At 32.5% G+C, this 13,651-nt stretch overlaps 2 protein-coding genes across 7 annotated transcripts; one reads left to right on the top strand and one right to left on the bottom strand.

Moving 5' to 3' along the window:
• The first annotated feature begins 1,299 nt into the window (after nucleotides 1-1,299).
• On the top strand, nucleotides 1,300-8,182 carry IntS9 (integrator complex subunit 9). The gene is given in 12 exon segments (XM_018450078.1): nucleotides 1,300-1,361; nucleotides 1,906-2,103; nucleotides 4,210-4,372; nucleotides 4,945-5,186; nucleotides 5,460-5,706; nucleotides 5,967-6,021; nucleotides 6,023-6,118; nucleotides 6,210-6,445; nucleotides 6,981-7,192; nucleotides 7,392-7,577; nucleotides 7,755-7,949; nucleotides 8,063-8,182. Coding segments are annotated over 12 exon segments (1,959 nt in total). The 5' UTR covers nucleotides 1,300-1,352.
• A 1,027-nt stretch (nucleotides 8,183-9,209) lies between these two features.
• LOC108723996 (FUN14 domain-containing protein 2) lies at nucleotides 9,210-12,772 on the bottom strand. Of its 6 annotated transcripts, none has more exons than XR_001936670.1 (5): nucleotides 12,449-12,531; nucleotides 11,000-11,161; nucleotides 10,705-10,900; nucleotides 9,930-10,059; nucleotides 9,580-9,657 (listed from the first exon to the last, which is right to left on the bottom strand). XR_001936670.1 is itself a non-coding variant. In XM_018450082.1 (5 exons), exons 1-4 carry the CDS (start codon nucleotides 12,496-12,498, stop codon nucleotides 9,982-9,984), a joined length of 486 nt encoding a protein of 161 aa, XP_018305584.1. In that variant the 5' UTR covers nucleotides 12,499-12,531; the 3' UTR covers nucleotides 9,595-9,657; nucleotide 9,981. The 6 variants fall into 6 exon arrangements, 5 of the variants coding, with proteins under 5 accessions (XP_018305586.1, XP_018305581.1, XP_018305582.1 ...); XM_018450082.1 differs by having other exon boundaries at nucleotides 9,595-9,657; nucleotides 9,981-10,059; XM_018450084.1 differs by lacking the exons at nucleotides 9,930-10,059; nucleotides 12,449-12,531 and adding an exon at nucleotides 12,594-12,772 and having other exon boundaries at nucleotides 9,210-9,657.
• Between the last annotated feature and the right edge of the window lie 879 nt (nucleotides 12,773-13,651).

The raw sequence follows: 13,651 nt of genomic DNA on the forward strand, positions 1-13,651 counted from the left end.
TAATTCGCTGGGTCATAGTAGTGGCTGGACTTATCGATGCTGAGTCGGTAACGCTCAAAGCGCGCGCGCGCGCTTGAAATAAGAAGAATCAAGACAAACTGTGTGGAAATTTATTGCATTTATTTCCTGTTGTGTATAAAATTATATATTCCTGCAGAAATGCATGAATTATATCTCCAATTACAATTTTTCCGCGAAAAAACCCTAATTCTACTGGACTAAGACCCCGCATTAGAAGTAGAAAGTTCGAGAAAAAGTTGAAGAAAGAAATCTATCAAAAATTCGAAAGTTTAAATTTGAGATTTGACCAATTCAGTGTTGCCAGATGTGGCGATTTATCACCAAACTGGCGATTTTCGACTTGGTCGGGCGACTTTATTTTCGGATTTGGCGACTGGCGACTTTCTTGGCGACTAAATTTCTGAGGTTGGCGTCTTTGGCGATTTCTCTCTCCTTCGTCTCTTTCGTCTCCAAACGCTGGGAAATTTTCTGATGCGCTGATTGGTGGCTGCTGATTTTTTAGTAAATATTGAAATTTCGCGGATGGGTGTTGAGAACATGTGTGTTATATTACAGTTATATTAGGTCTGTTCGCGTTGCATGAAATCCCCAAATATTTTTGCACTTAAAATGAGATAGATATATATTTGGCCTTGAAAAGAGAGAAAGCGAAGATACCGAGTGCCAAAAGTGCAAGCAACGCGAACAGACCTATTGTTGAGTGAGAAATTACAATTAACGGGTACGTTACATGTAACTTTGTGTGTTTGCTGGGATAATTATTATAAAACTCATATGGTTGTGTGCAAATTAATCACGTAATGTGCATTTTGTTTAAAAAGATTACCAAAGATACTTATATAATGTAATTATACAATAATTTACCAATGTTATAAATTTTGAAAAACAACAAGTATAAGAACTCGCACAATGTTATTTTATTGTCAAAGATTGAAAAAAGTTTATTGTGAAAGATTGAAAATAATATAATACTTATGAAAATATGTAAAATAAAATATATGCAAAAAATGAAGTTTCGTTGTATAATTGAAATGATCATTGTTTCCCTTATTATTATTTTTTTTTTTAGTTAAAAGTTCGAAGATTTTGGCGATTTTATTGGCGAAAATTCACCAACAAAATGGCGACTTTTGGCTACGAAAAGCTTCCTAGGGGGCGATATCAGCTCGGGTTTTAGTACATGTTTTGTGGGTTTATCTGGCAATCCTGGACGGCCTGGACCAGTTAAGTTGTTTACTTGGCATGTAAAAACCGGCTTTTTTGTGTTACCAGAAAGAAGTCAACTGGAATGGATATACTCTTATGTGGAATTTGTAAATAAAGGATTCAAGATGAGGCTGGTAATTATAATTGTTTTAATTAAAAGTCGTTAAAAGTCGTTTAATTAAAAGTTGATAAAGCTACACTTGCTTTTTATTTATAACTTGGAAGTATGTAAACATAACCTCAAAATGCGAAAGTTTCTTGGTGAGGAAGAATTAGCGGTACCTATTTATATTTGATATAAAGAAACTAGAATTGTTAGAATAATAATTATAAATGGAAATTCTTCATTATTAAATCGACGATCAGTATAATTTATAATGGTATTTCCAATATGTTTGTGATATTATGAGTTCCAATTTCAAGTTTGAATCGACATGCAGTTTATAGAACTGAAAAATTTACTAATTTGGATATTACTAAACACCAAGATTCGCTTTGACAGAAAATAGAATTGTTTCTATTAATAATAGTTCATTATCTAAATGTTCTGTATTACATATAAAATTAATTTATAGCTTCATACTTTAGTATAATGAAGAATTAATAATACAAAATAACAATATCCAGTTCTCCGAGTTGATACATTATAAGAATTAATTGACAATTTGGTATTTTTAGTATTGCCTGTCCAGTGAGCCAACAAAGCCATGCTTGGTTCTAACTTTCAAAGGAACCACACTGATGTTGGATTGCGGTTTAAACATGCAATCCATTTTACATTTCATGCCTTTGCCTATGGTTCCTAGCAACAAGTTTAATTCCTTGTCGACGTGGCTGCCGCGCAATGATAATCAGCAAGATTGGCAAATTGAAGGGGTTAGTGAGATGGAATTTAAACATTTAATCCTTTCCAGGGTAATTATTTAGAATACCATACCCCATCTAAAATCTTAATAAAAATACATTCATTTGACATGTTTTCACTCAAAATGAAAGAATCTGGCAAAAAAATGCGGCAGTCGGCCTCGTGAACCGAGATATTAAACGTTAAAATTTAAGATTTTAGAGGTTAAGATATCTGTCATCCCAACTCAATATAGCGCTATGTACATGTTCTGCTTTACACAAATTCACTACTTTAAAAACACAAATTCACTATAAAAAAAAACACAAATTCACTGCTTTAAAAATATAAATTCACTGCTTTAAGCACACAAATTCTTTGCATTAACAGTGAATTTGTGTTTTTAAATCAGTGAATTTATATTTTTAAAGCAGTGAATTTGTGTAATTAAAGCATACATAATAGCACTGTATCGAGTGGAGATGACAGATATAGCATTTTCGGCCCAATTGGATTTGCACCAACCTGGGCTTCTATTCTTGAAAAGAAACGTATATGAAAGTAGAGAAATACCACAGTATATATTACATATATTATAGTATTTTTCTAGAATTTCGTTTCTTTAACACTTGACCCCTTTTACACTGTTAAATCAGTTAGTACGCCTATCAAATTGATGCGGATTAAATATTTGATACATCCTTATTTACACCGATCTGCCTTAGAACAGATCAGATTAGGTGACATGGGGAGCTTTCCATTAAGGTTTTTAGGTGACACACATCGTCACAGTGTCGGGAATGATTCTTTCCAACGACGACACGCCACAGCACGATTGGACACAATAGAAACAGGTGCTTTCCATTAAGGCTTTAAACGACACACAAGTCGACATGACCCAGATAGCAAAGCGTGTCTCAGCAAATCTTGCAAATCTGTGATTGCTTATGATGCTGACAATTTGCCGTAGATTTGTCTTCAACGATTTCGAATGTACCGACATTGTAGCAACATGCAGACAACAATGTGTATACGTATTGCCAGCAGTTTAACAGCAAAATGGCTACATCAATGTTGTCTTACGTTGTCGGCAATATGACAGCATTGTATAATGCTGCATATTATTAGGGCAACATGATGACAATAGTACGAATTTTGATGATGACAATTTTAAAGTCAGCAAATTACTGGCAAGTTGCTACTCAACGTTATCATCGTGAAGGCATCAAGTTGCCAACAAATGAGGACTCAGTTGCTGCAATTTAGTTGCAAATCAGTTGCTGGTAGCAACACATACTTAGCAAGCAATATGCCAGCAACAAGACAAACACGTTGCTATCTGGGGGTGTTTGACATACTTTCCAGCAACGACTCGCCATGGCACGATTAGACAACCGAAAAGCATAGTCGAATACAGAGTCTGACTCATGGTTGTCAAACTTTTGAATGACGCTCTAGAGCATTTTTATCTTATACATATGATATTATATAACAATTATTTTTGCCATTTGTATTTTTTATAGATTTTACGTAATATATTTTAATACAATTCTGTTTTTTGTTTAAGGAAGTTTTCTCCAACAAGAGACACAGAGTGACACGATGAATCGTTGCATCCTTGTTGTTTGCCAATGTTAAACAAGGATGAGGTGATCACTGTGTCTCACAGTGGTGCTTGTTGGAAATCTTCCATGATGTCTTCACTGCTTTTCAAGATGTAAAACCTCTAATTCTAACTTTAACCTAAACTTAAAAGCAGTGGCGAATTTTAATATACGATTCAAAACGAACCAAGCGTTTACAGCACGCTGAGATTCTTTGATACCATTTGATACGCGTACCAGTTTGGTCTGATACTCGATTCAGAAGTATCAGATAAAAATAATTCGCCAGCGTTTATATCAAGCGTATCAAGTGATTTGGTACTTAATATGCTTGGCGTAAACTAGGCCAATATCTCGGTCCACGAGGTCGACCGCCGCATTTTTTTGCCAGATTCTTTCATTTTGAGTGAAAAGATATCAAATGAATGTATTTTTATTAAGATTTTAGGTGGGTATGGTATTCTAAATAATTACCCTTTTCAGTATGTTGTTAAATTATTTTAAACAATTACAAATAATTATTTTTATTTTAAGGAGTTGAAAGAATGTTGTGGTAGAGTTTTTGTAGATTCAGTTCCAGAGTTCACTCCCCCTTTGGAGAAAATAATTGATTTCTCAGAGATTGATGCCATTTTGATATCCAACTATACATGTATGCTCGCATTGCCGTTCATAACGGAAGGCACAGGTTTTAAAGGTATAACAAGTGTATGCAAGATGATACACTTTGATTAAGTTATATACAGATTTAAGCAAAAGGGTTATTATCTTGGAAACGGTGATAGATGCGGCAAAATATTACACAGGATTATTTTGATTTCTCTTGACAAGACCTATGAAAAAAATCCTATGCATTGGAGCCGTATGTATCACTTATTGAGGAAACTATCCAATGTCTAGCCGTTTCTAATTTTTTTGGCAAAATGTATATGTGTATGTATATAGAGTGTTTGGCAATAGGTGGGAGAAAATTTAAGAAGTGATTCTCCCTAGATGATGAAATAAGTTGAAAATCAAAAATAAAATTTGTCTTCAGCGAATTTGACTTCATTTTTTTTTATCATAAATGTTTTATCATAAATTCTGAAACATTTATATAATACATATATACAAACGTTTAAACATTTATAATTAAGAAGCGAAATTGAATTTGCAATTTCATTATTCTTGATTTTCGTCTTATTTTATTATCTAGAATTTTTTAATTTTCTTCCATCTGTTGCCAGACACTTTGTGTATATATTATTTTATAAACATAATGATTCAAAGGTATAATATATGCTACCGAACCAACATTGCAAATTGGACGGTTTTTTATGGAGGAATTAGTAGAATTCATCGAGCGGACTCCTAAGGCGACAATGGCCAAACATTGGAAGGACATGTTACATACGTTGCCATCTCCATTAGCTGAGGTTGTTAAACCAAAATCCTGGAAGCATATTTATTCCATATCGGCCGTGAATTCAGCACTATCAAACATTCAAATGGTTGGATATGATCAAAAGCTGGTAAGTTTAAGACATACAGATTAACGTATTATTTTTTATATGAAATGTTGAGTTTATAATAGCCAGTTTTTAGAAAATTATAATAAGCAATAATTTTTAGAAAATTTTTTCTTAGAACAAACGAGTGTAACTGGAAATACTTAATAGTACTTTAAATTCACAATCACACATATTTAGAGACAAGTCATTTTTCTTTTTCATAAACTCAAGATTTCTTCACAATCAACGATTTCATAGATAAAAACCCAATAATCACATTCGAATTACTTGCAGGATATATATGGTGCTTTAACAGTGACACCAATCAGTTCGGGATTTTGTTTAGGTAGTAGTAATTGGTTGATCTCTAGCGACCATGAAAAGGTTGCTTTTGTCAGCGGTTCGTCTACACTGACTACTCATCCAAAACCCATGGATCAAGTCACGTTGAAGCACGCAAATCTATTGATTTTGACAGGCTTAACACAAACACCAACTGCCAACCCAGACACAATGCTTGGGGAATTGTGCATGACTGTTGGTAAGAATAATCTCAGTATCTGATAAATTGTGATATATCTAGCAAAAAGATGATCTTTTGATACTTTGATATTAAAATCATATTTCTTAGGAGAAATGATAAAAAGATATCAATGTATTTTTCTTACGAGATTTTTTTCTGACAATTGTTTTCTTTATTAGATGCATTATGATTTATTTGGATTTTTATCGCTGGTTATTTTCTGAACAAAAATATAATTTAGGTAATGTTTTATCTCACCACACACATAAAAATTGCAGCTGTGACTCTTAGAGCTGGTGGATGCGTCTTGATACCTTGTTATCCCTCCGGCGTCGAATCTGGACAAGTCAGGCTTCACGCAAGTGCCTCTATTCTTCATCTCACCTGTGGCCGAGACATCCTTGGCTTATTCGAATATTCTTGCTGAATGGTATAATCAATGAAGTGATTCTAAGATATTCCTGATATATTGCATTCTATTATTTTTTATTTTGTATTTTACTATCATTTTTTACTTTTAGGCTGTCGACAAATAAACAAAACAAAGTTTATCTTCCAGAGGAACCGTTTCCACATGCTTTCCTCGTGAAGAATGCTCGATTGAAGCATTATACATCTACATATGCTGAAGGATTCAGCAGTGATTACAGACAGCCTTGTGTCGTCTTCTGCGGCCATCCCAGCCTTCGATTTGGCGATGCCGTGCATTTTGTGCAGTTATGGGGCAGCAATCCTTTGCATACCGTAATTTTTACCGGTAAGTCTACATAATTCTATTCAAAAAATAATGCAATAAGTTTGCGTTTGCAATTCTATATTGAGTAAAAATCATTCTAGAAATAGGATAAATTAATCAATCAACATTGGCTCCAATACTGTGGTTGAAGTTTGTCCTTTTCTAAAGATTCATTCTTCTTTATGAATATTTGCAACAATAAATATTTTATGTAATGTGATTGTCACATATACATTTTTGAATGAAAGGACCAAGGAAATTTCTGTAATAAGAGCCTCTTATTCTTACCTTATACAAATTACGAATTTAAAATCCATGAGGGATCTAGCCCTCGAAATAAGATAAATATTAAATATCAAACAAATATATGTAGGTATAATATAGATAACATTAAACATTTCTTTCTAATATTTCAATAGTTAATACAAGCTGCGTTACATTATTTTCTGAATATTTTTTGCATATCCGTATGTAATATACGATTGCATATATTTATTTCTATTATATTTTATTAATATTTTCTGTAATATTATTTATATAATTTTCTTACACACAGAACCTGATTTTCCATATTTGGAAGCCCTCGCACCTTTCCAACCGTTGTCTATGAAAGCAGTGCACTGTCCCATCGATACCTCTCTGAACTTTACTCAGGCTAATAAACTCATACGAGATTTGAAGCCAGAGCATTTAGTAATTCCGGAGGTTTACACACAGCCCCCCGGGATGGCACCGCATAGAACGGATCTTGTCATCGAATCCATTGGGGTAGATATAAGTTTTCTATTTAATAGACAGATATAATTTAATGAAACGATAAGATTTAATGAAACAAATTTCTCATTTTTACATAATTTATGTTTTCAATCTCTGTTTTGTATTCTTTCTTTACTATATTTATAAAATATATATATGTATTAAAAAAAACGTATCCTATAAAATAACTTGCATAATTACTTTGTTCAAGGAAAAACCCTTGATTACTTTCAAACGCGGAGAAGTGATAAAATTGCCATTAAAGCGGAAGAAGGGCCGTGTGTTTATTGAGCCGGAATTAGCTAGCAATATTGTACCGAGTGAAGTGCGACCTGGCTTGAGTCTGGCATCTGTTACCGGCGAGCTTGATGTCAAGGACAACGTGTATACTATAAAAGTAATTACTAATATATATAAAGATAAATAATGATAAAGATGAATTTCATGGTCAAGATAAATATTACGACATGCTCTTTTGTAGAAGATATTTTCAATGAGAGATTTACTGGGAGAAAAAAAAATGCAATATATTTGTTTATACATAATTTCGTTTCTAAATACGTAACATTTATAGAATGTGGAGGACAAACTGACTGGAAAGAGGAAAATGTCATTGGGTTCGCCTGCGCCAATCATGGAAGAAGTGCTGAAGGAAAGAAAGCATGAGTACGGGAATTTGGATCCACAAGAATTGCTGCAAAAGCTCAATCAGGAAGGCTTTCATGGAGCCAAATTACAGCACAGTCCTACCTCTACAAGTATTCATTTGGTATGATTGGATATCTCATCTTGACTTTTTCAATATAAATATAGAAAATAATCTTTTTCGATAATTATATAAACACAATCGATATAATTAAAAGAATTAATGTCTACTTGCAGCAAGACGAGGACACTCTAATTCAGATCGGAGATAACTCTACGCACATTTTCTGCAACGGCGATCAAAAGATCCGTAAACGTCTCAGGAGTATAATAATGCAGTGTCTGAAAAGATTTTGAGGTACTGTATGCATTTATAGTATTCTGATAGACAATGTTTTATACTGCTATATCGTATTATATATACATTTATATATTATATATTATAATTTATTGTTTCAAAATGTGTTTATATTTATTTGTTTCATCATTCATTTTTATTCTATGACATTAACTTAGGAATTATTTCTAAATTGATTATACTAGAAAAGATTTTTATCATCTAATTATGTTAAATAAGGGGCAGTTTAAGTACTTTCAAACACAATACTTTTGACAAACATTGCTTAACATACATTTGGCAATATAATAATACTTTCCTACATATTAATAATATAAGTCAAACAATTTTTATCGCTAGATTATTTATAATAAGTGATTGAAATTTGTTAAATATTTGCATTTGAATATCATTAAATAATTTTTATTGTAGATAGTACATATTAAGATCTGTATATATAAGTACAAACAATGCGATGTAAATACATGGCATTAGCGAATTAAATGTAAATAATGAAAGAAAAATTGGAATCACAATCCTTTATAACAAGTAATATACAATATTAGTCTAATGATTTACATCCTAGAATGACTAATTTCTTGCTGCATTCTGAACGAACAAGCAACCTCTATTATTTCATATGCACATGTTTTATATATATATATTATATGTATATATATATATATATTAGTTTGCATCTGTTCTATGCAGATGTTACAGCAAAATTATCAAGATTCTAAAATTCTTTTCGTAAGATATATTCCAAACTGTGCGCAAATTTATAGGATAGAATAAAAATAAATATACCAAAGCGATACAAAAATTTCAATAAATCTCAATGCTATAAATTGATCTTTTTTAATTTTAGACGTCTAGAAAACATTAGGGACTTTCATTTGTTTGATGTATTAACTCTAGAGATGGTAACGATGAGTAAAGTTTATTCTACTTGTTAATCTTAAAATAGTTTACATAAACTGTTTGAAACTATTCTATTATCTATTCTCAGTTCAGAATCTAAAAGAAGGAAAAATATAAGCAGTTCTATAATGCATGAATAAATTTTACTCATCGCTAACAACAATGATAAACTAAAAAATAAAGCTATTTATCTAGGATTATTAAGCGTACTTCGCGCGACCCATTTCTTCAACACGTTGATCTTGTTTCTTACCTCGTCCATGATTGTATTGTTATACTCGTCGACGACATTGTCATGTGCGTCAATAGCAGTGGAGCAGCTGTCTTTTGACGCGATGTGGATGTCAATCTTCCTTTTGGTTGCGTTCAGAGTGCAGCAACTTATTACCTAGTTAGCAGTGGCGATACCGATTGCGACTCCCGCCACGTATGAGACTAGAAAGAAATGGAATTCCGTTGGCTGGAAGCTATTGTCGCCGCCGGTCAACATGTGGTACCAGCGCCGCGTACAGGTTTTCCCTTGTTTCAGCAATCGCTCGGCTTTATCCAGCTTTCTATCGACGAATCTCTCGGCCTGGAACGCAATAACATTCATCAGTGACTTAGCATTACATCGAAGCGGAGTTGGTAAAATCTGCACACCATAATTAATTTTATTAAATATTTTTATTGGGGACTATACAAAAATTATAATGATATTGATATATAAATTTCATTCGACATTAAAATTAATATTGATATTAATTCTTATTGGTTAATATTGTCGTATTAAATTTTAATATTGAATTAATATCATTCAATATGGATACTGTAAACGCAACAGTAATATGTATGATGACAACATACTGAACGTTCGTTCACATTTTCGCATAAAACTTCAAAGTTATTGTTCTTTACTTCACCAAGATAGACCGATAATGAAACCGCCAAGAAAACTCGTGGCAATGTATGAGTTCTTCCTCCACAGTATCCCTACCTGCAAACAGTAGGAACGTTACATTGAAAAAATTGTAAACTAAAAAATTATAAACAACACAAGTAAAAATATTTCCTATAATTAGGAATGATTAAACGCAAGCGATTTGTTGAGTATGTTAAAGTTGAAAATAAAGTTACAGATTCGATCTCTGTTGAAGATAATCATAATATTTTTTAAAAACGGAGAAATTAAGGGCATATGTACGAACGCTCGATGTTTTATAGTAAAGCTTAAAGTCAATACATTATAGAATTACAATTAATAGACGTTTCGGCCTTCAATTAGGCCATCCTCAGTATATAAAATTAAAAAATATAATAAAAACGAAATAGTGTATATAGTACAATTAATTTAAGATCTTTCTTTTTTTAACATGTCTGCATGTAAGTACGCTCGTTGAATTTATTTTTCTACTTTCTTTAGTTAGTTACATATTTTTGAATGTATCCAGCAAATTTCGTCTTATATTCCAAATTGTTTCCGATAGCTTGTATTAGGTTGTAATTGAACATTTATTGTTTAATATTTTTTAAGATATGTATGTGTTTCTAGGAAGAAGTTAAAAAATAGGAAACTTCCAATCTTTAACTCAATTTAGAGAAACTACAAAATCTTGGTGCAGCAACTTGACATTTGTCTCACCTTATCCATGAAATTTGGTCCTTCACCGGTAATCTTTTCTTCCACCTTATCTGTTATTTTCTCGGCTTTACTCATAATCTTGTCCCAATTAATTTTTATGTAACCCTGATGTGCAGCTATTTGCAGCATGATGATTCCACCGCCGACTGCACAGGCTGCCACCTTTCCAATCTTCATGGTGACGAATCCAGTTACCCTAAGTTACAAGACAGTTAGTACAGAAGATGTGCCTAATAAGTGTTAAACGCTCAGATACTGAGAAATAAACAATTATGACAAGGCACAAAGTGCGTACCATCCTGATGTGGTACCAATGATGATCTGTTTGGTCGCTGAAGATTTGCTCACATCACCCATGATTTTCTCTAAGAAGGATTTGGCTTCCTGTGAGGCATCTATACTATAGGCTTCCTTGTTTGCATCTTCTTTACTCTTTTTGGGTATTGGCATCTTGGTCCTAAAAAAAAAGAAGTATGTGAAAATACAACGAAGAATTTATATCTTTAAAAGATTGGATAATTCACGTAATGTTACTCAATGATCTTATGAGGTTAAGTATATGGCTTTAAAAAAGCTCCTATTACATAAATTTATGCTTAAAAAGTCGTCCATGTGAGTGAAAGAAGTATCAATGTAAAAAATTTCACATACTTAACTGAGATGAAAAGATGTTTCAACTATCAACTCTATCTTTAAATTTGAAGTAAAATCACAAAAATAGTAAATCTCTGGTTCCTAATAACAATTGTTCCATTAACCTTTAAGTGGGTAAGTGAGATAGCCACAGTACTTTAGGTATAATTTTCTTTAAATCTTATTCTGGAAAAGGAAAAAGATATTGCCCAGAAATCTTAAAGTTTATTATTTTTACATTTATACATCTCATAAGGTATGAAGTTTAATATACAATGTGCTCTTTGCTTCTCGTTTTTTCCACATTTTTATTTTGCCTCTTATCCCGTTTCTTCGTTTTTTATCGTCTGAGATAAAAGTTGAACTTCAGAAACAACAACAAGAAACAGCGTTTTCCAACAAGAACACAGTATGATACTGTGAATCATTACATTCTTGTTGTTTGTTGATATTAAACAAGGATAAAATGATTCACTTTATTCTTGCTAGAAAACATCTATGATTGTGGATAAAACGATTGCAAAGAAGGAAAAAGGTAATAGATAAAAAGCATGAAACGGGAAGCAAAGAATACATTATAGATTAGGCTTAACTAATGTAAATTTAACCACATAATATACTAGTAAAAAGTATAACTGTAGAATTAAAATTTTTTAGAGGTGTTCGGAGCACCCTATTTAATACATATCTTTTCTCTAAATTTATTGGGGTGAAATCTTATTTCGAGCTAAGCCAATCTTGAAAAAGAGTGACTCAATTTTCAATCTTTTAGAGTGAGATTTTCACTCTGAAGGTTTTAGAGAATTTTTAAACCTACCCACTTAAAGGTTAACAACTATTCAGCAATCATGAAACAAAAAAATCATATGACAAGACAGACGTTGGAAGTCGACGTTATCCTCGTCATTGTGCGGATTTGTGACGCAGTAAAGTAAATGAAAATGTAATTATATCGATGACGAAGTTTTGGAAGGAAGTCTCGGCGATCGTTCTCAGAAAATCGGAGAATGAAAAAGAAACATCGCGGAATATCAAGCAATCACTGGAAATTCCCAATCGGCTGTAACATTCAACGAATTCCGGAGAAAAACTAAACGAAAAAGGGCTCTACCGTTTGAAGAGTTTCCTTATTCCCGAGCGGAAGACACTTCTGTTCGGCATGAGTATTGAGCGTGTTTTTAGGTGTACGACGAGCCGTCTCGCGAGCAGAAACGTTTTACTTAGATCTACACATTTCGATAAGGTATGGAATTTACCTATTCGACAATAAATTTTCGCAGACGGTGACGGACGCGACGACGTCAGTTGAGCGATCCGTCAGATCGAACGTAAATTGACGTAAATACAATACGATAATTTGGAGGGAGCCAGACTGCTCCCGAGAACCAAGTTGCTCGTTTATTTGCACCTTCTCCACTTTGCTCCTCTCTCTGTTCCTCTTTCCTTTTATCTCTTGCTTCAATTTGAAACATGTTTTTTTTTGTATTTATGTTTTTTAATATACAGCATTTTTGGATCTACACTTGATCTTTTTTACGTTTGAATTCAAATATTTGATTTGAGTTTTATTTTTAGTTACTTTAACGTAACGTATTAATTAAACTCCTGAAACTTTTCTTCTTAATACTTACGTCATATTATAACATATTTAAATACTATTATTATAGTATATTATCTACTTTTATATTTAATCTTTTTTGCACTCAGATTTCAATATTTGATATTTTGTTTCTTAATCATTTTCACTTTAAAAAAATATCAATTTAATTTATCGCAATTTTTGCCTGAAATATCTATTTCTCGATAATATTCATTGTTAATTCCCGACAATCAAATGTTACTTTAAAAAGTAATCGGTGTATATGCATTTAAAACTCAATAATACTCGATTTTTCTGTAAAATTGTGATTTCAGTGTTATTGTCAAAGTTTGATTATCAACAGAAGTGATAACTGCAGAGAAAAAATTGTAATTTTTCAGCAATATAAAGGATATTATAGTTTTACATGTATGCATATTTATTCATGGAGCATTTATGTAATAAAAAAATCATGAATTTAATGATGTATTAGCCAAATATTTATGTTAATAATAGCGCAAATTTATATTAATTGTCGATAACGTCAGTATTCTTCAATTACCTTCGGGCCCTTGGAGCCCTTTTTATACCGCCGAAAATTTGTCCAGGGTTGACGATGGCGTTGAATTCATTTTCTCGTATTTTATCGCATTCACAGCATTCAAATCTACCGCGCTCGAAACTTAAAAATGGCTGACTTGATTCGGCCGCGCTCGGCGTCGTTCGGTCGCGCGC

Source organism: Mycetomoellerius zeteki, unplaced genomic scaffold (genome assembly GCF_001594055.1).
Source record: "Mycetomoellerius zeteki isolate Tzet28-1 unplaced genomic scaffold, Tzet1.0 scaffold265, whole genome shotgun sequence".
Taxonomy (NCBI): Eukaryota; Metazoa; Arthropoda; class Insecta; order Hymenoptera; family Formicidae; genus Mycetomoellerius; species Mycetomoellerius zeteki.

What these genes read in the sequence shown, in the direction of transcription:
- LOC108723996 (XM_018450079.1), bottom strand. Translation starts at nt 12,498, where the DNA reads ATGCCGAACAGAAGTGTCTTCCGCTCGGGAATAAGGAAACTCTTCAAA. An exon ending in ATTGGTACCACATCAGGATG is followed by an intron (nt 10,901 to 10,999) that starts GTACGCACTTTG and finishes CTTGTAACTTAG; the next exon opens with GGTAACTGGATTCGTCACCA. An exon ending in GACCAAATTTCATGGATAAG is followed by an intron (nt 9,658 to 10,704) that starts GTGAGACAAATG and finishes ATTGCGTTCCAG; the next exon opens with GCCGAGAGATTCGTCGATAG.